This window comes from Chinchilla lanigera, unplaced genomic scaffold (genome assembly GCF_000276665.1).
Source record: "Chinchilla lanigera isolate Chin_1 unplaced genomic scaffold, ChiLan1.0 scaffold00018, whole genome shotgun sequence".
Taxonomy (NCBI): Eukaryota; Metazoa; Chordata; class Mammalia; order Rodentia; family Chinchillidae; genus Chinchilla; species Chinchilla lanigera.
The window spans coordinates 1,660,103-1,682,403 of record NW_004955419.1 but is presented as its reverse complement, the minus strand read 5'-3'; the positions used below and the strand labels follow the sequence as shown (position 1 = coordinate 1,682,403).

At 39.5% G+C, this 22,301-nt stretch overlaps 1 protein-coding gene across 1 annotated transcript; it reads left to right on the top strand.

Annotated features, from left to right (window-relative positions):
- The first annotated feature begins 702 nt into the window (after positions 1-702).
- Zbtb43 (zinc finger and BTB domain containing 43) lies at positions 703-22,218 on the top strand. The gene is made up of 2 exons (XM_005382448.2): positions 703-847; positions 16,818-22,218. Exon 2 carries the CDS (start codon positions 16,841-16,843, stop codon positions 18,242-18,244), a length of 1,404 nt encoding a protein of 467 aa, XP_005382505.1. The 5' UTR covers positions 703-847; positions 16,818-16,840; the 3' UTR covers positions 18,245-22,218.
- The last annotated feature ends 83 nt before the right edge of the window (positions 22,219-22,301 follow it).

The following is a 22,301-nucleotide window of genomic DNA, read 5'->3' as shown; positions in this document are numbered from 1 at the left end:
TCCCAGAATGTCTTTGTCGAATTCTCTCAAAAAACCCAGCCTCTTCTCTGAACACTCCTAGGTTCTAGAGGCCAAGAAGAAGCAAGGGGGTACCAGCTGGGAAACTGAGCACTTTGAACTAAGACAGTCAAAATCGAACAGTGTATCCGACCCAACAAGGGCATCCACCCTAAATCCAGAAGCAATTTTGACCAAACCCCTGTAGCTGCCTGGAGGTGAAGTTAGGAAGAATTCACGCCTGCACAGAGGGGCTTAAACAGGCCCAGAGGTCTGAGGCGCGCTAAGGAGCGTTGTTGGGAGCGGCAGAACTGGAGGCGAGAGGCAGTGGTCCTGTCCCACTACTTTGCGACCCGGAGTCCCGCACAAAGACAGCCACGTAAAGCGCACTGATCTTTCCACTGAACATTTACTGAGTATCCACACTTGGCAACTGTGGGCTAGGCGCTGCGGAGGCAGTCAAGGATTTTGAATACTATTCTCTAGACCAGCTGATATATGTCAAGGCCTTAAAAGGGTTTAGAATTCGGTCACTGCCTCTTCAACCTCCATGAATACGCTAAGCCACTAAACCTGACTGACCTGCTCCGGACAGTTCCGCACAGGCGCCGGACACCTCCACGCGCTACCCCCGAAGCTCCACCCCAAACGGCTTTCCGCATGCGCACACCGCTTCCCCGCGGACGCACCCCCGGAAGCACTGGCGGTTTCGGGGGCGGGACCGCGAAGCGTTTCCGGGGGCGGGAGGCGTAAGCTGAAGCTGTCGCTGCCGCGACGGTTTAAGGAGGCCTGGCGCCGGCGGCGAAGAGGGTGCCTCGGGCGGGGTATGTGAGCTCGGAGCCCTTGGCAGGTACGGCGGGGTCCGGACAAAGGCCGGCAGGGCTGGGAGGAGGAAAAGCCGGGGGGGCGGTGAAGGACTTCTCTGTAGGCCTGCGCGCGCGGGCCGCCGTCCCCACCGGGCCTATCCGGTCGACCGGGATGCGGAGGTGCGCGGGGCCGGGTGCCCCTCGGCCGGGTGCCCTGAGTTCGACCCCTGCGATCTCTAGTCCGGCCGGAGAGCCGAGTGCGACACTAAGACCCCCACCCCCACCCCGCAGCCTCTCGCCAAGGTCACCCCGCGGCCGCGGAACTCGGCGGGCCCCACGCTTAGAGATCCCGCCCCCGGCCGGCCGTTGGCCTTTTGGGGGCGCCAGGCGGGTGCCGCCCGGACTCGAGGTCTGGCGAGCCAAGGCCAGGAGAAAGGCTGCTCCTGGACCTCGCTAGGCTCTGTTTCTCTCTCTGTGTCGCCTGTGTTGCTGTCTCTATCACTTGTCACCTGTCCTTCCCCCCCCCCCCAACTCACGGTCAGCCTGGTATTTCCACTTTGCCTCTCTTGAGCTCTTTCTGTCTGGAGTTTATTTGGACCTTGTTTTTTATTGTTTTCTCTGCCTTCTGTGTCTCTTGACCCTGTCTCTGTCTGTCACTCAGTCCTTCCTCGCCCTCAGCCTGAATGTGATACCAGCTTCTTTTTTGGTGGTGGTGGGACTGTGGGTCTGTTTCTCGCTTTCTACCAACTTCGTCTTTCTCTTGCTGCTGTCTCTCCTAACTGGCGTTGTGTAGGCGAGGCAGGACAAGTCTGCCTTGTCCCTGCAGGACAAGACCTCTGAGCCATAGAAGGTGACTCATGACCCGGTGTAACTCCCCGCCGCCCTGCACGGGTGCCATTCTCCGTGACCGCAGTCCAGCCTCAACTCTGACAGGTGTCACCTGACTTAACCAAGTTAGGGGTGCAGGACTGGCGGGCAGACAAGGGGCCCATCGCGTGGCCGAAGCAGGTTGATGATTCTTCACTTTTCTTGCCTGTGGTTTTTTAGGCCTGCACAGCTCTCCACATCCCTTTGCTTCATCCACTTACCCGTTTATGGCCTCCAAGGCTCTCAGGAGCCTCTCTGAGTTACAGCTGCTTAACCAGGCTGTCTGCAGGCTGAGGAAGGGTCAGGCCGAGAGACTGGCCTTTGTGGCTCTGTGGAACAGTAGCAGAATTTCTGGAAGAGTTGCATGCTTGGCTCAGAGATTGTGTCACTGTCTTCATTTAAACTATGAGAAACTGCCGTGTGTGGTGGCTCACGCCTGTAATCGCAGCACTCGTGTGACTGAGGCGGGAGGAACGTTTGGAGTTCCGGGCCAGCCTGGGCTACAAAGTGAGATCAAGGTCAGCCTGAACTGCATAACAGACCCTGTCTCAAAAAGACTAAATAAACAAATAAACAGTGAGAAACCTAATCATTTTGTCCCTGCTTTACCGAAATACTTCTGGAGAAATAAATCAGACGTGATCATAAATACTGTTTGAGACCTCAGAAACAAAGTACGGAGAACAGACAGAATTGTAGGGACAGGAAGTAGAACAGTTTACTATGGACTAGGGGAGGGTAGGAGTATTGTTCAGTGGATACAGTTTTAGCGGTGATGAAAAAGTTCTAGGAATGGATTGTGGTGATGGTTGCACAACATTGTTCACTTATTGCCGCTGGATTGTGCACTTAAAAACAGTAAGTTTCATGTTAGGTATTTATTGGAGACTCCTGGAAGCAGTAAGCTCTTTTCAAATGGGATTTTAAAATGAGGCTGTTAGGAAAATTTAATCAAATCTATGTTTATTGATGCTTTTCACAGCAGTAGATACAGCTGAGGGTTTTAGAAAAGGCTTTTGGTGGAATGAACTTGATTAAAATCTTCCTCAAGATTATTGCTTACAGCACATTCCTGTCCTAGCTCTCCTTTCTCCACCTTTGGAACCAGCACAAAAATCTACTTAAGGAGGAAACTTGAGAAAGGTTTTACTTTTCACATAAAACTTCTAAGATTAGAAAAATAGCCCTTTTATTATCATAATACAAAAATTATGTGTTGTTTCTTATGGGAGAATACATTTGTTTTTGTTCTCTTCTTTACACCTTCAGTTTGCCTGGAAGGTAGTTTTTATCAAGCTTTCTTTTGAGTTTTTGCGACAGGGTCCTGCTGTGTAGTTCAGACTGGCCTTCAACTCACTTTGTATGTAGCCCACAGTCGCCTCAGATTTGCAGTGATTCTCCTGCCTCAGCCTCCTGAGTGCTGGAATTACAGGCATGTGCCACCATGTCCATCTTATCAAGCTTCCTAATAAGGTCTAACAGCTGAATTATTGTATATATTTCATCAAATCTTAGATGCTGCCAGTTATTTTATGTATCACCACAAAGAGGAAAACACTGTCAAGCAACAGTGCTTTCTTATTACTGGTATTTTATTCTTACTGAAAACACTTTGACTTACTTGGACTTTTAAAAACATAATATCAATGCATATTCTAATGCATGTATAAAACATAAAAATAAAGTGCTCATTGAACTTTGTAACATTCCAGGCCCTGCTATACTGAGTACTTTTCAATTCACAGTTCTGTCCATGTTTTTTCTACATAATATCATCCTTTGTGCTATCAGAAACATTGATAAGCTTCACAGGAGTGCTGCAGCCTTGTGTTAAGTGATGACAACTATTAAAACTGCCATCTGGTGATCAAGTCATAGTTTCAGAAAATGTTTTTGAGACAGGGTCTCACTATGTAGTCCAGGCTGGCCTGAAACCCACTGCAGAGCCTGCAGCCCAGGATGGCCTCCAACTAAAGGTGATCCTCCTGTTTCAGCCTCCTGAGCTCTGGGATTACAGGTTCTATTGAGGGTCTTATCTTGTGTTCTCATACATTTGAAAGATGTGGTTAAAAAGTTCTCCTTTGCTTATTGAAGCGAGTGAGAGGATGACTGATAAGTGAAGGTTTAATGCCCAGAACAGTATCTTTTCGTCTAAATCTGAGAGTTTACTTCAATGGAAGCTTTGAAGTTTTAAGTAAATCTGTGGTTTAAAATTAAAGAGAGTTTGGTATCTTAACTGCACAAAGTAGGTGGCTTGCTTTCTTAAAATCTTAAATTTTCTAAGTCTTTCACTAAAGTGTTCCATTTAGGAAAAGATATGAAAGTACAGATTGACAATTGTCAGGGACCCAAGTGCACTTTTCCAAAGAATATTTATTTATTCATTCAGTCAGTTGTTTTGGTGTTGGATATCAAACCCATGGCCTTCCTTGTTCATGCAGGCATGTACTGTAAACTGAGCTACACCTCTGGCCCCCAAAGGGTATTTTAATTCTGCAAGATTACATAGGCACTGACCAGGTTGGTATCTTTTAATAAATGTGCTATAATAACATAAGGTGTAGGAAATTGGGTGAGGGCCATAAGGGAACTGTGAACTTTGTAATTCTTCCATTAATACACAATCATTACAAAACAAAAGTTTATTTAAAAAATACAAAAGAGCTTGGCACAGTGGTATTTGCCTATAGTCCATACTTGAGGGACTGAGGCTGGAGGATCACTTGAGCCCAGTAGTTAGAAACCAATGTGGGCAACGTGAGACTCCATCTCAAAAAAAAAGTATATATTCAAGTAAAATTAAATTTAAGCTGGGCATGCTGGCACACACCTATAATTTCAGCACTTAGGAGGTTGAGGCAGGAGGATCACTGCAAGTTAGAGGCCAGCCTGAATTACACAGGGAGACCCTGTCTCCTAAACAGACAAACAGAAAGTTTAATTTTAAAATACAAAGACTTAAACTGAGAAGTTCCAGGATGAAAGTTACAGAACCAGAAACACCAGGTGTGATTATTTTCTTTCTGTTGCTCACATACAGAGTTTTTATATTAGGGAGGCATATGTACACAGTGAGTAGCAGCAGCATCTTTTATATTTGCAACATGATTTTTCCTTTCAGAAGTCAGTGTGATTTAATTTGAAGCAAAACAGAAAAACAGAAATGGACCCCATTTTCTCAATCATTCGTAATACTTTTTGATGACTATGCATAAGTAAGTTTATTCCAAGAATACGACTTTGCTTTAGGTAAGCTGTAAGTGTGCTATTAATACAGTTTTTTGGTTTTTGTTTTTTTTTTAATTAATACAGTTTTTAAAATTTACATTAATCATCCTTTTCAGCAAAAATAATAATGTAGTTACGGTTTTTAGTGGCTCTAAACAAGATGTTGATTCTTTAAAGAGGAGATACTGCATATTTTATTTATTTTTTATTATTAATTAATTATTTATTCATTCATTTATTTTTTGTCTTTTTGAGACAGGGTCTCACTATGCAGTTCAGTCTGGCTTTGAGCCCACTTTGTAGTCCAGGCTAGTCTCTAACTCAGCAACAGTCCTCTTGCCTCAGCCTCCCGAATGGTGAGATTACAGGCATGTGCCACCACGCCCAGCGATACTGCATATTTTAAAGTCAAATACTGCCATACTTTGCACTGAGAGCAGTTCAGAGAATTTTTCTGCTAAATGATTTTTTCTTAGAAAAGTATATGATTTGGAGTTACATTTGTATTTAAACTTTGATATACCACTTATAAGACGTGTAGCTTTGGGCAGGTCTTTTAATCTGATCTTCAGTTTACTTCTCTTTAAACTGAGTATGATAATAACAGAAGTGTTGCAAGGCCCAAGTCTACATGGTGTACTTTGTGGACTGTAAAGCATTTGACTAATGTAAAGAATTCTGGTAGGCATGGAATGCTGGTATTTTTGTACGTTTGTGCCAGACTTTAAATTTACGAAAGCAACATTTACTGTGTTTAAATGTGCTTTATACAGCAAGCATGCAAATTACCATATGCTCTCATTAAAGAAATCTCTTAAAAGCTTCAAGACAAATAGCTGGTGGGTCTGCTTCCTTGTTATATTGCTGTCTTCTGTGCTTTTAGAATATTTAGTCCTTGTTTAAATAGTATATAAACCTTGGTACTCATTTCCTCAACTGAATAATAAGTAATGACTACTATTAAACTCACCAGAGAAGGAAGTTATCTTGGAGGTCTTCTGGTTGAGGAATTCTTCAGGGTACTGTCCTGCAACTTCTACTTTTAAAAACTCAAATAGCTGGGGTGGCACATGCCTATAATCCCAGTACTTGGGAGGCTGAGGTAGGAAGAACTCCATGAGTTCAAGGCCAGTCTGAACTACATAGTGAGACTCTGTTTCAGAAAAACAAAAATAAATAAATAAATATTTTTTAAAAAATTTATAGAGACATAATTTATAAACATTTTAAGGTTGTTTTAAAGCCTGTAATCCCAGTACTCCGAGAAACTAAGGCAGGAGAGTCACAAGTTCAAGCCCAGCCTTGACAAATTAGTGATTCGGTGAGACCCTGTCTCAAAATAAAATGAAGATGTAGCTCATTGTGAAGGCCCTGGGTTCATTCTCCAGTAGCATCACCATCATCAAAAAAAAAAAAAAAAAAAAAAAAGTTTTAGCATAGTCACACATTTTTATACCCATTACCATAATTCAGTTTGAGAACTTTTGATACCCCTAAAAGAAACCCAGTTGTTATTTACTCCTCCCACCACTTTTTGAGACAGGTCTTTCTATGTAGTTCAGACTGGCCTTGAACTCACTATACAGTGTAGGCTGGAACACACAGCCATCCTACTGCCTCAGCCTCCTGAGTACTGGGATTATAGGCCTGTGTCATCATGCCTGGCATTGCTGCCCATTTTCTTTACCCCTGATTTTTGTCAACCACTACTTTTCTTTGTCTGTAGATTTGCCTATTTGGAACATTTCATGTAAGCAGAATTGTACAAAATGTGGCCTTTTCTATCTAGCCTTTTTCATTTATATAATGTTTTCAAGGGCGTCCATATTGGCACATCATTCATTCTTCTTACCAAATACAGCAATACTCCATTGTATGGATATACCATAGTTTATGTGGTCACTGCCTGATAGACACTTGGCTTTTTGTTTCTGCCTTTTATGAATAGTGCTGTTATGAACATTCACATTCATGCACAAATGTTGTATGAAGATCATCTGTTTTTATTTCTCTTGGGTATATAGTTAGGCATAGAATTAATACTGGATTACACAGGGACTGTGTTTCACTGTTTGAGAGACTGCCAGCTCTTTTCCACAGCAGCTGTACTATTTTATATGCCTACCAGCAGTGTGTATAAAGGTTCTAATCTCCACACATCCTCTTTGACACTTGTTAATGTCTGTTTTATATATAATACCAACCTAGTAGGTAAGGAGTTTCTTGTAGTTTTGACTTCCATTTCTCTAATGACTAATGATACCATGTGCTTATTGATTACTTGTAAATAACAAATCCTTTGTTTTTCAGTTGGATTATTTTCTCTTTATTATTGAATTATAAGAATTCTTTATATATTTTGGAATAGAAGTTACTCATTAGTTATATGATCTGCAAATATAGTCCTTCCCTTTTGTGGGTTGTCTCTTCACTTTCTTGATGATTTCATTTGTGCCTTTGTATTTCTGCATCTTCCTGCCCACCATTTCTGTCAGCCCCATTATTTCTACTCTATTTTCAGACTCACTAGTCCTTTCATTACTTCACACCTAGATGGTTCTTGTTAAGAATCTTGTAATTAGCCTGTGCTTCAGACTTCTTCCTCCTTTGGTCTATCAGCAGATTAGCCGTCCTGAGCCATGGCATCTCACTCTGTGAAGTTTTCAGGGCTGTACCCAAGGCTCACATTTAATGCTCCAACAGGATTGTTTCCAGATTTCTCTTCTGTCACTCCCTGTCACACTTGTAAAAGGAAACACAAGTAATCTGTGTGTCACTAGGATTACTCTTAACTACAAGAGAGCCAAGGAAAATCTTAAGAAGTGGCTTTCTTACCTTCAGCATGATGGGACTAGTAATTTAGTTTCTTCAATATACCATACTCCTGATGCACTAAACCCACAAGATATTAAATAAACCAGAATGTCATGTGACTTCAAATTTTTCTGTGTTAATAAAGGAGATTTGCTTATATAGTTTTTCCATATGTTGTCCAGTTTTGATACTAGGGGTTTATATGAAATTAATTGGCAGATTTTCTACCCTTGCTCTTGTCCCCTACCTCTTCTTTTAATATTTCTAGTTTTCTTATATTGTGTAGACACATGTAATCAAATGTGCCCTGTGCATTTCAGTTTGGGGGAATTTATTGATGTTCTCTGTGACCTGTTTAAATTTCTGTTCTATATTAATTTTTTTCATCCTGTCTTAAATTTATTCAGCTCTTTTTTTATATATCATTCTGATATCTTTGTCTCATCTTCCTTATACCTCCTAGAGACCATGTTTTCATGAAGTTTACGGAAAACATCAGTTTAATAAGTGTCTTCTCAAATGTGTTCAAATTGCCTATCCCTTGTCATTTCTTTTTTGGTATTGTAGAATCTATTTGCACACCCCATGTTGGCTTTATTTTATTTATTTTTGGTTGGTTGGTTTTTGTTTTTAGAGACTAAAAATTAAAAAACGTTAAGAAGATACAGAATTCTAAAACAAGATAATAGGAAATCAACAATGGTTGTTATAGCATTGTTATCTTCAAAGTAGTTGTTCAGATTACAAGACTGAACTTGTGAAATTGGTCAAAAATATTAAGCATTAACGGTTCCTTTCAATAAACCAACAGAAATTAGTAGTACAATTATCTTAGCTATCTTGTGTGTGTGTATATATATATACTTTTCTGCCCCCTTCCTTTTTTTCTTTTCTCCTTTCTATCATCCCAGTTGTTCTTTCCTTTTGAGCAGTTTCTTTCCCTTTCACAATATCTATTATACATTTTGGATTCTGTTTACTCTTTCAGTTTCTCGCTTTAGAGAGACAATGTGACGTTTACACATTTGCTTCTGTGTACACATTTGCTTATGAGTACGGTCTCTAGTTGTATTTATTTACCTATAAAAGCCTCAAGTTTATCTTTCTTTATAGCTGAGTAATACTCCATTGTATAAAGATACCACATCCTTTTTATCCATTCCTCAGTTGATGGGCATTTGGGTTGTTTTCAAGATTTAGCTCTATGACAGATTGCACTGCTATGAACATGGGTACACCTATATCGCTGTGGTATGTTTTCAGCTCTTCTGAAAAAATACCCAGAAGGGGAATAGCTGGGTTGAATGAAACCTCTAATCCTAGTTTTTTGAGGAATCTCCACACTGATTTCCACAGTGGTTGTACACTCCCACCAACAGTGCAGAAGAGTTCCTTTCTCCCCACAGCCACCAACAGAGTAAAAAGAAACCCACAAATTGGGAAAAAATTTTAGCCAACTATCCCTCCAACACAGAATTTCTGTCTAGAACATATAAAGAATTTTTAAAAATCAGGCCTCCAAAATTCAAAGACCCAATCCAAAAATGGGTGTCAGAAATCAGTACACACTTCTCAGAAGAAATATAAATGGCATAAAAGAAAGAAATACAAAAATAGCAAATAAATTTATGAAAAAAATGTTCAACATCATTGGTCATTCAAGAAGTGCAAATTAAAACAACACTAAGATTCCATCTCACCCTGGAAAAAATGGATGTCATCAAGAATTCAACCAATAACAAATGCTGGTTTTGGGAGGGTTTTTTTTTGAGACCACATCTCCTATGTTGGCTGGGGCAATCCTCTTGCCTCAACCTCTCCGGTGTTAGAATTACAGGCTGTTCATAAACTGGATATGGGGCTGAGCCATATTGACACCAGGGATTTGTTTGAATGGAATGGCTGGGGCTAGTGGATAGGCCTTAAGCACTCTCTGAGAGCTTGAACTCTGTTTTCTTCTGTGTTGGTGAAATTGTGGTACTCGGATAAGAATCTCTTTGTGGCCTGGCTGACAAATGCTGGCTTTGCTTTCCTGGCCAACTGAGCTCCATCCTCTGATAAAAATATTTTTTCCTGCTATCCTAACAGCACCCACTTCTGAATGTTGCTCAAACTGCAGCACCTGTCTGTCCCTTGACCCACCCTGGGTCTTGTTCTGGGCTCTCCAAATGAGTGGGTATAACTGGTATTCTGTGGGCGATCCTACTACTATGCCAGCGTTGTCTAGAGCAGGCAGCAAATTCACCTATATTTAAAGGTAGAGGTCTGATACTTACTAAGTTACAGAGACTTTTAATTCCTTGATACAGTTAAAAGATACATGACAATTTTTCTCTAGGTTTTTTCTTTATGTTGAAATGACTTTCAATTGTCCTTTTAACCATTATTTGAGTATATAATTCAGGGATATTAATTACATTCCATGTTGTACAACAAACAGTACTATTTTGAAAATTTTTTCACCTCAAAAACTACCCATTAAGCAATAATTTCCATTTCTCAGCTCCCTTGGTAAACTGTCTTACTTTTCTGTCATTATTAATTTGCCTGTCATAGATATTTCACATAAGTGAAACTGTACATTTGTCCTTTTATGTCTGGCTTATTTCATTAGCAATGGGTGTTTTGTTTTATTTTGTTTTTTTGCTACACAGTTCAGGTTGGCTTTGAGCTCACTTTGTAGCCCAGGCTGGCCTCAAACTCGCAACAGTCCTCCTGCCTCAGCCTCCCAAGTGCTGGGAGTACAGGCATGTGCCATCAGGCCTGGCTAGTGTAGTGTTTTCAGTGCTCATCTTTTGTAGTATGTACAGAACTCCATTCCTTTTTTTTGGTTGACTAATAATTTCATTATTGCAATATCACATTTTGCTTATTCTATTCATCTACTGATGAATACTTGACTTGTTTCTATCTTTTGCAGTTTAATGAATAATTTTGCTTACGAACATTTGCATGAGTATCTGAGTCCTCGTGGTTTGGAGTGTATACCTAGGAGTAGAATTGTGTGGCATATGTTAATTCTGTGTATAATTTTGTAAGGAACTGACAGACTTTTCCAAAGCGTCTGCACTATATTATATTCCCGTCAGCAGTATATGGACATTTCATTTTCTCTACATCCTTGTCATATTTTAATTTTCTATTAATTTTTGTTTTTTATTATAACCATCATAGTAGATGTGAAATAGAGTCTCGTAGTTTTGGTGTATATTTCCTTAATAGCTAATGAGGAACATCTTTTCATATGCCTATTGACCATTGTAATATCTATGGTTAGTATCTGTTCATGTCCTTAGGCCATGTTTATTGGTTTATCTTTTTGCTATGAGTTGTGGAAGTTCTGGCTACTAGTCTAGACTTGTATCATGTATGTTTTGTAGGTATTTCTGTTCTGTGGACTGTCTTTTCACTCTTGATAATGTTTTTATTTTTGCAGTGCAGTGCTAAGGATCAAACCCTAGGCCTCATACTGAGCTACATGCCCAGGCATTGATCATGTGCTTTCATGCCCAAAAGTTTTTATTAGTAATAAAGTCCAGTTTATCTTATTGCTCATACTTTTGGTATCATACGTAGAGTCAGTTGCCAAAGCCAGCATCAAGCCAACTTCTCTTTTAAGAGTTTATATTTTAATTTTTGTATATGGTATAACGTAAGGGTCTAACTTCCCTCTTTTGCATGTGGATATCCAGTTTCCCTGGTACTTTTTGCTCAAAAAAACTGCACTGTCTCCATTGAAGGCCTTCATACCCTTATTGTAAGTCAAATGGGCCATAGATGTGGGGTTTGTTTCTTTGTCCTCAGTTATATTCCATTGATCTAGGTATCTGACCTTACTCCATTGCCACACTGTTTTGATTATGGTAACTTCATAATAAGTTTTGAATTGGGAAGTGTAAGTCTTCCAACTTTGTTGTTTGAAGATTGTTCTGGCTACTTACGGTCCCTTGAAATTCCATGTGAATTTTAAGATGGGGTTTTCCATTTCTGACAAAACTGCTTTTGGGTTTTTGATAGGGCTGCATTGAATCTGTATATTGTTATGGGTAGTATTCTTTCACATTTGTTTGTAGTTTTCAGCATACAAGTTTTTTGCTTCCTTTGTTCATTGCTGACTTTGGTTTGTCCATTGTGTATAGAAATGCAACTGATTTTTCTTTGATGTTATATCCTGCTCTTTTGTTGAATTTATTAGTACTAACAGCTTTGTGGAATCTCAAAGAGTTTTCTACAGAAATAGTCATATGATTTGTGAACGAAGATAATTTTGCTGTGTTCTTTCCAATTTAATTGTCATTTATTTCTTGTTTCATTTCTTTGGCTGGAATTTCTAGTACTGTGTTGAATAAAAGTGGTAAAAGCAGGCATTTTTGTCATATTCCTGATCCTGAGAGGAAAATCTTTCATACTTTCACTATTGATTGTTATCTATAGTTTTGTTTTTTTTTCATGTACGGTTTTGCTTTTGGTTTTTTGGGACAGGGTCTCGCTATGTAATTCAGGCTGGTCTTGAACTCACTGTGTAGCACAGGTTGGCCTGGAACTTGAGACAAACCTCCTGCCTCAGCCTCCTGAGCCTGAGGGATTATAGGCATGCACTGCCATGCCTGGCTCATGTATAGTTTTTATTATGTTGAAATGCTTTCCTTGTACAGTGTTTCTAATTTCTTGAATGATTTTTCATGAAAGGCTGTTGAATTTTGTCAGATGCTATTTTTGCATGTTGTCTGGGGAAGCAGGGAGGATTAAGAAGAGGATTTGAATGCTGGGCATGGTGGCACATACCTGTAGTAAACAGCATTCCGGAAGACTGAGGCTGTGAGTTGGAGGCCAGCCTGCACTACATCATAAGTTCAAGGCCAGCCTGGACTACATAGTGACCCTATCTTTAAAAAAAAAAAAGTATGGGTATCCCTACCACCATCTTATTCTGTTAATATGATATGTTATATTGACGCTTTCTTACATTAAATTATTCTTGTAGTTAAGGAATAAATCTCACTTGGTCATGTGTACAATTCTTTTAATGTGCTGCTAAGTTTGATGTGCTAGTATTTTGATATTTGTACCAAGGTTGAAGTTTTTTGTTGTTGGTTTGGCTTGGTTTGGTTTGGTCTGGTCTGGTCTGGTCTGGTTTGGTTCGGTTTGGTTCGGTTCTATTTGGTTTTGGAGACAGGGTCTCACTATATCATTCAGGCTAGCCATTCACTGTGGAACCCAGGCTGCCCTCAAACTCGAGACAATCTTCCTGCCTCAGTCTCCACACAGTGGTGGGATTATAGGTATACATTGCCGTGCCTGGCTCTGTCCTTCACTCTATTATTTCCTTCCTTTGAGTGACTTTTAGTTTAGTTTGCCCTTTTCTTATATCATTAAAATGTAAGGCTGGATTATTAATTTGAGATGTTTTTTAATGTAGGTGTTTATTAATTTCTCTCCAAGTACTAGTTTTGCTTATCTCATGAATTTTTGTTGTAATTTAGTTCTAATTTGTCTCAAGGTATTTTCTAATTTCTCCTATGATATTTTCAGTGACCTGTTGATTGTTTATGGGTGGTGTTTGATTTCCATGTTTGTCAGTTTTTTACTTTCCTTTCTGATTTTGATTTCTAGTTTCATTTTATTGTGGTCAGTCAGAAAAAAAAAATGCTTTGTATGATTTCAGTCTTTTAAAATGTGTTGACTTGTTTTATCGCCTGACATGTGGACTATCCTGGAGAATGTTCCAGGTACACTTGTTGGATGTCTTAGGTCTAATTGGTTTGTAACGTTGTCCAAACCTTTACTTTCTTTACAGATTTTCTGTTGTTTTTCTCTCCATTCTTAAAAGTTGAAATCTTCACCTGTTATTGTCGAACTGTTATTGACATTCTATATTTCTTCCTATAGTTCTGTCTATTTTTGTATAGTTTTTATTTCTTCCTATAGTTCTGTCTATTTCTTCCTATAGTTCTGTCTATTTTTGCCTATAGTATTTTTGCCTATAGTATTGTATAGTTTTTATTTCTTCCTATAGTTCTGTCTATTTTTGCTTCATGTATTTTGATGTTTGCTTGTTAGGTGTAAATGTTTGTAATTGTTACAGCTTCTTGTTGGAGTAACCTTTTAAGTGAATGTATAATGTCCTTTACCTTTTTGTAGTTCTTTCAACTTAAAACCTATTGTTTCTGATAATACAGCCACCCCAAATCTCCTTTTATTATTTTTTATAGTAGTGTACCATGTTGGTTTTTTTCTCTTTTTCTTAGTTTTTTTATTTCTTTGTGTGTGTCTGTGTGTCTAATATGGTTTTGAGTCTCTTTTTGTTTTCAACTATATTTTTAATGATTTTCTTAGTAGTTTCTCCTGGGTTTACAAGGAGTATTTTATTATTTATAATAATTATAATTTGGAGTTCAGAGTGCCCTTTTATGTCTGTTATAAAACTCTAGAGCCATAAAATCAAAAAGAATGGTTATTTTATCGTAAATCCCACTGTACCAACAAGTTCAATAATATTAGCTAATTTAAAAAAAATTGCAACACAGGGTGAAGTTAATTTCCTGAATTTAACAGAAACCCTTAAAAATCAATATTGCTTGCCCAATTTATTTGAGCAAAGGTTGTAACTGATAATTTATAGAAAAAAAGTACAAATGACCAGTAACTTGAGTACAGAGTATCAGTCTTATTTCTGATTAAGGAAATGCAGATCAAAGTAGCAGTGAATCATAGGTTATTCACTCAGGAGCTTTGCAGAATTTTTTTCTGATTTAATAACATCCAGTTTTAGAGAAGGTGTGAAAAGTAGACACTATCACTTACTGTTAGTATTAGTGTGACTTGGTACAAGCTTCCTGGAAAGTAGTTTGGTAATACATACCAGAATGTCAAATGCAAAGACCTTTGACCCAAACAGTTCCACTGGTGGACATTGTGCTATATTTTCAGAAATATATATCAAAGTAGTTGTATACCAGTATTCATTGTAGTATTGATTAAAATTTGGGAAACCCAGACAATTGAAATTCTGTAAGATGACAAATGCTTGAATTAGAAAATATCCATGCTCTAGAAAGCTATGTGACTATTAAACAAGATCAGCACCTCTTTGGTAATGTTGAAAAGACCCCCTCCCCTCAAGGTATATTAAATGTTGAAGACTTGGGAGCCCGGGATATAGCTCAGCAGCACAAGTGCCTGCCCAACAAGCGCAAGGTCCTGAGTTCAATTCCCGGTACCAAAAAAAAAAATGTTGAAGACCAAGTACAAAGTGAAAAGCAGGTAATAAAACCATCTGGGTGAGGATTTTTAAGGCTGTATGTGACTCATTCTGATATGTGCACAAAAAAGTTTCTAGAAAGTTATACAAGAGTTTGTTAGTGGTGATTTTCTTTGGGGCTGACTAGGAATAAATGATGAAGAAAAAAATTTTATACTTGTAATTGTTATTTTACATGTGCAGTCATTATCTTGCCCCTCTTTTCCAAATGGTTAAAACCAAAATTCTACAGTGGTTAAAAACTAGCAGAAAATATGTTCACTCAGAGGTAGTACTCAGAATTTAAGTGTAGCCTTCCAGTCTATACATTTACGTAGTCATCTTTTCCTTTTGAAATTACAGATACCTAAATAGTCTATTTTATGTACTGTTTTGCTATGAAATGTCTTAAGATGTGTAAAACCATAAGTTAATGTTTTGTTCTAAAAACAGTGTCTTAAAATTACTAATGACTGATCTAACATTTTGGCGTCATCTGAGAGGAGGCAGAGTGATGTGACAGGAAAAACATTCCAGGTTTTGGAGTCATACTGACCTGAATTCCTATCTCAACTTAATAAAAACTAGCTTTTAACCTTGGGAAAGTTACTTATAATAGCTGAACTTAAAAATATTAAACCCTACATTTACAGAGTAATTATAAAGACTAAAATGAAAAAAAAAAGGTATGCAGTCTCTGGCATATAATAATTCTCTGAAATAACACTAATTTCTTCTCTTATCTTCTCTCCCTGTCCTTGAAGGATGGCTTACAGTGTTTGAGTTGTCTGGTTCTTTATCTCATAGTTAGAAAACTTGGTATTTAGCAGTGAATGTTTGATTCTGGTGTCAGAGCAAAGTGACAAATAGCAATACATCATTTGGCTGTTTTTGTCTGCTTTAATTTACTACAGAATTATGGGTATGGGCAGATCTCTGCAGAGTTCATCTTGTATTGTTAGGAATAATCTTCTAATGTAGAACATGTTTCACAAAATGTATGTACAGTAACAACACAGGTAGTCGTTTATTCTTTGCTATAGCTTTTTCTTCAGTTGAGTCCATTCAGCCGCAAGGACAATGTTTACTATCCTCCTTAGTCTATAATTCTTTAAACAGTTTGGAGACCCCCAGATAGATAGCTGCCTTTCATCATCAGAAGCTCTTAGAGGGCTAAAATTCCCACAGCAGCTAGAGAAACCTGCATTGTTTGGGCCTCAGCGAGTAACCCCTTTGATGCAGAAAAAGCAAAGGCACAATTGTCTTAGCCCCACTACTCCAGTCCCCTGGTCTCCTTTTTGTGGAGTTACCAGATTCATTCCTACATGAAAGCCTTTCTAGGTCCATTTCCTTCTTCCCAGAATTTTTTTCTGTTGGTGCTGGGGATTAAATCCAGGGCCTTGGTGTCATAAGCAAGCATTGTACCACTGGGCTACACTCCCAGTCCTCTTCTCACAATTCTCCCTCTCTCACCACAACTTGGCAAGCATGAGTTGAATCTGAGGCTTAAAGTTCAGTTTTTATAGGAATCAATGTTTGTTTTGATTAGAAATAATTACTATGTTTTGCTTAGGGGATTTGTGTAGCTTACAAGTACAGCCACTGTAGGTATTATTTTCTTATCCATAGACAGAGGGGCAAAATTAAGAATTAATACTGTGAAGGGTGTTGGGTGGCTCCAACTTATGGCACCCTCACACAAGTAAGCATTGCTCTGGGGCGGGAATCTCTACCTCCTAGTGCCCAAATTCAGAAAGACTATGGAACTTGGGAGTTTGTCTTACTTTTCTGAATGAGGGAGAGGGAAGATAGATTAAGTTTCTCTGTGGGCTGGAATTAATACCATTTTTTTCTTTCTCTTGTAGTACTAGTCAAGATTTGTGATGAAATGGAGCCTGGGACAAACTCCTTTCGAGTAGAATTTCCTGATTTTTCCAGCACTATTCTGCAGAAACTGAACCAGCAGCGCCAGCAAGGGCAATTATGTGACGTCTCTATTGTTGTCCAGGGCCACATTTTCCAGGCACACAAAGCCGTTCTTGCTGCCAGTTCACCCTACTTTTGTGACCAAGTACTCCTGAAAAACAGCAGGAGAATTGTTCTGCCTGATGTGATGAACCCAAGAGTGTTTGAGAACATTCTCTTGTCTAGTTACACAGGTCGCCTAGTAATGCCTGCTCCAGAAATTGTTAGTTACTTAACAGCAGCCAGCTTCCTCCAGATGTGGCATGTGGTGGATAAATGCACTGAGGTTTTAGAGGGAAACCCTACAGTCCTTTGTCAGAAGCTAAATCATGGCAGTGACCACCAGTCTCCAAGCAGTAGTAGTTACAATGGCCTGGTAGAGAGCTTTGAACTGGGCTCTGGGGGCCACACTGATTTCCCCAAAGCCCAAGAACTGAGGGATGGAGAGAATGAAGAAGAAAGCACCAAAGACGAGCTGTCGTCTCAGCTCACTGAGCATGAATACCTGCCCAGCAACTCATCCACGGAGCATGACCGGCTGAGCACTGAAATGGCAAGCCAGGATGGAGAGGAGGGGGCTAGCGACAGTGCTGAGTTCCACTACACCCGGCCCATGTACAGCAAGCCCAGCATAATGGCCCACAAACGCTGGATCCACGTGAAGCCTGAGCGCCTGGAACAGGCTTGCGAGGGCATGGACGTGCATGCCACCTATGATGAGCACCAAGTTACTGAGTCTATCAATACCATGCAGACGGAGCACTCGGTCCAGCCTTCAGGCGTGGAGGAGGACTTTCACATCAGGGAGAAGAAAGTGGAAGCAGAGTTTGATGAACAAGCTGATGAAAGCAATTATGATGAGCAGGTGGATTTCTATGGCTCTTCCATGGAAGAGTTTTCTGGAGAGAGGTCAGATGGGAATCTAATTGGGCACAGACAGGAGGCTACCCTCACAGCAGGCTACAGTGAGAATATTGAAATGGTAGCAGGGATTAAAGAAGAAGCTTCTCACTTAGGATTCTCAGCCACTGACAAGCTGTATCCTTGTCAGTGTGGGAAAAGTTTCACCCACAAGAGTCAGAGAGATCGACACATGAGCATGCACCTTGGTCTTCGGCCTTATGGCTGTGGTGTCTGTGGTAAGAAATTCAAAATGAAGCACCATCTCGTGGGCCACATGAAAATTCATACAGGCATAAAGCCGTATGAGTGTAATATCTGTACAAAGAGATTTATGTGGAGGGACAGTTTCCACAGGCATGTGACTTCTTGTACTAAGTCCTATGAAGCTGCAAAGGCTGAGCAGAATACAACTGAGGCTAACTAAAAATAGGATCTGGCCCTTGAGTGGCATGCACAAAAATAAACTATGGTAATTAATGCAAATCTGGGCACAGATGATGCGTGCTACTTGCTATTATGAGAGAAGCTTTAAAAAAAAAAGGAAGATATTTCTGAAAGACCAGCTCTAAGTAGGCCAATTAAAAAATCTAATTCCTCAAATTTGTATGTTCAGTCCTGGCTTGGAATGGGTAATGGTGATATGTTAACCCACTGCTTAGCTGGCAAGGGAAACCTTTAAGCCAGTTATGATTGAGGCAGGTGAACTTGATGGAGAGACCTGCACTTGGAACTGGACTCCATCCCAGCAGTTCCATTTCAGGTGGCAGCAGTTTTTGGTCACTCATTATTACAAGGTCATGTTGAAATTTTGTTTTGTTTGCTTTTACTATACATACTTAGGTAATGTGGATTTGTTTTGGTAGCTGCTTCACTGATTGAAATGCTACTTAGGTAAAAGCTACAAATAACATTCCTAGGATGAGAAATTGTCTGGTTTTTTTTTCTTTTTAAAGGGTATTTTAACTAAAACTACAGAGATACTAGCAGGATGACATTTTAGTCTGAAATAACTTATGGTACAAGCTTCAATTTCTGTAAGATGTCACTGTCATGTTTCAAATTCTTTGATAAGGCACAGTTTTGTATTAGTACTAAGGTTGAGTTGAACTGTTGTATGTTGTAATTCTTTTGGGTGCCAGAAGTGTTTCTAATTGGTTTGCTGCCCCATATGCTATTTAATTATAGCGTCTGTGCAGTGAGTTCTACTCTTAAGAGATGTCTAACCTGCTGTGAGTGGCCAGAGGACAATGGTACATGGAGCACCCCATCTGTTGCTCTTAGTTTATGGTGCTTCTCAACAAGGGCAGCCAGTGACCACTGTTCATGGGAAGGAGCCAGAAGTCATGGCTGAGGGTTACCTGTAGGTGGACTTTAGGAGTTAACAGAGTGCTCCAGGAATACTCCCATTGTCAAAGTGAGAATTGGGAAAATGCATAACCTTACGAGTGTGGGTTATACTTAAATGAGGGGAGGTTGAAAGTACCCAAGAAGTGTCTTGAAAATACACTGGTGTAGGAGGATATTTTTCAGAGGGGTACGCTGAGCTAATACTGCCAGTTCTTTATAAGTGCTAGAATATGTGTTAAAAGGGGAATGAAGGAGTCCTAATTTTAGCAAAATATTCTACAGATTCATGCTCCCAAGTTACGGATAAAAGCTGCACAAATTTACAAGTCCACATAGTATACATAGCAAAAAAAAAAACAACAACAACAAGAAAAGCAGCTATTCTGAGACCTTTTCTACTGATTGGTCAGGTGTTTTAGGTTCAAAAGAAGGCATATATTCAAAATGCTTTTAAACTGTGTAGCATACATGAGATTATTACCAGCGTAGGACAGGGTGCTACTATTACATCATCTTCCCATAAAATTACTGGTGTATTCCTTCTAAGTAGGAACTTTTTTTTCTTAAAAATAATTTCTGTTGGATTTGGGGTGAAATTTTGTTTTAAAAGTTTGGCTTTGCTCTAATATGATAAGCATGGCTGGCAACGGCCTCTAATCCTTAAGCTCCGAACACCAAGGTGTTCACCTGTTGGACATTATCTGGAAAGGGGAAAGAAAGTACTTACCAACCAGTTAATTCTTGTAATCAAGATTACAAAACAGGGATCTATTCACTAACACTGTATCATTCTCAATATATAAAAAGCACTTTGTATTTAAAACTTTATTATAAATATATATATATAGTTTTTTTAACCTAGAAACTAGATATTACCTCTTGGTTGTTTGCCACATTGATATCATCTTCTCTTAGTGTTGAAACTTGCCGGTTAACAGTCCTTCCTCTGTGTACCTGACAGAGTGTATAAAGGTGACTGTACAATCAGAACTCAGTTATTCTTTTTCTCATGTTAGAGGCCGATGGGTTTTAGGTGTAATCCTGGCCATCATGTGTGAGAAGTTCTTTTATTGCTCCTACAAATTTCCATACTAAGACAGTGAAGCCATTCCATTCTGCCAAAAGCTGATCACTGCTTCCATGGTATTAGCAAAACAGTTTCTTCTTTTGAAAAGGTTTGGTGTGCTATTTCCTATTAAAAGTTGCGTTTAAATGAGCATTGGGACGTTTGGGGAGAAGAGTCTGGGCGGTAAAATAAGAATATTGTGGGAAAGTCATGGTTCTTCAGTTATGCTGAATCAGCACCCTGGTTCTGAGTGGGAACAAAGAACTTGTTCAGCCAGAAGTATGGCCAGCCCCTAGGTGACAGTTTGGAAGCAGTCCATTGTTCTGGGACTTATTTAATGTGCTTGAAGAGTATCTAATCGAAATCCATATATGTATATCAGCTGCTAAATGTAGAACTTAAATAAGTTCCTCACATCTGCTATCTTTAATTTTTTGTGATAGTTGGGTTGTTTATTGGTCAGCCAGACTCTGAGATGGTTGGGTATCTGAGATGCCGGCCATGTTCAGGAGACAGGGAAAGGGGTAGCCTTAGTCCAGACATTCATAGTGAATGTTTTTCAATTCTGCTTTTTAGGATTAAGAGACCGTACTGCATTCATGCCTCCCTCTTCCCACACCTAGGTTGCAGTGATAGTCTCTCCTCTTAGAAAAAAACAGCTTTAGGAAATTCTTATCCTTCCAGATGAGTTTGGGTAATTCTGGGTGACAGTTTTTAAAACAATCTTTCAAGGTTTGTTTCAGTGGCCTACAACCAAGATGCTTGTCCCCTACGATGAGTCTTAACTGGATTTTTTTTCCAGTCCTAGTGGGGAAGGGCTTCAAGACAAGACACCAATGGCATTTAATATTCTGCGTATCACACCTTTAATTTTAGGAGAACACATCACAGTAACTCACTTGGTAATGTAGGTCTCGCTGTCCAACTGAAGAAGACTAACTGTTCCACATACTGTGGTTGCCCACTCCTGAGCTCCCAGCCTGTGTTCTGATTTCTAGATCTCATCTCTACTTCCTTTAGGCCACTCTTTGCTTTAAAGGACTTTGCACAAAAGGGCTCCCTTTATTCTAAAGAGCTCCCTCCATTTGCTGAATTCACTGACCCTGGGCAGGCTTCCAGCTATTTGGGAAAGTTGTGTGCTCCAAGTAGCTCCTTTCTACAGAGGCTGCCACGCCCCAGACTGTCGTGGAAGGGAGGTTGAGGCACAGCAGGCCTGTGCTGTCCTGGGGAGTATGTGCTGCAGCTTCAGGTGGGGTGGAAGAGGCACCTCTGCCACAACCCCAGGTGTTTGCTCATGGCAGCACTCTGATACTTAAGGAATGCCGGAAACCAAGGGATGTGTTAGTCGTCAGCCCCTTTCTGTGCCACTAATTTTTATAATTTAGGTTGCTTTCATGAGTGACTTTGTTCAGTGAAACCAGGGTTTGTTCAGGTTTTTTCCTTTGCTACTTACACATTTAAAGGTACAAGTTTCTTATTTCAAATCTCTACTGATAGTGCCCTTTGGGAAGATGCTGGAACACATTTTGCAAATGTGACTTTTTTTATTTTAAATTTTGCTTGAAGCCTGTGTCATGTCAGTTGCTGCTGCCTTCTTTCGTTTTATGAGGTTCCCAATGTTTCTTCCAGAAAATTATTTATGCAAGTCAGGTGACTCTTAGGCGGCAAAACCATTTGATGATAAACAGATTATCATTAGGTGCATATTTCATTGATATTTTGTGAAATGTTATGCCTGTGTTGCAAAAGTTGAATAGTTTTGTCTTTATATAATTGCTGTCTTCAGTGTACAGCATGGTTTTACTTAATTGAATGTTACTGTTTAATATTTTCTTCTTATAGAAGAGCCCATACCCTTTTGTATGACATGTTTTAATAAATGTTATCTGTCAGTTTTGTAAAAGTTTTGCTTTTCACTCTGATTAAATGACCATGTCTTGTTTTCATTCTGGCTTTTGCCACTAAGAATAAAGTTGCATTATGTATGGCCTTTGAATAAGTAAATGCCAAATAGTCTGATCACATGGGACAGTAAGTGAATGTTACTGTGCCAGGCATTTATGATGAC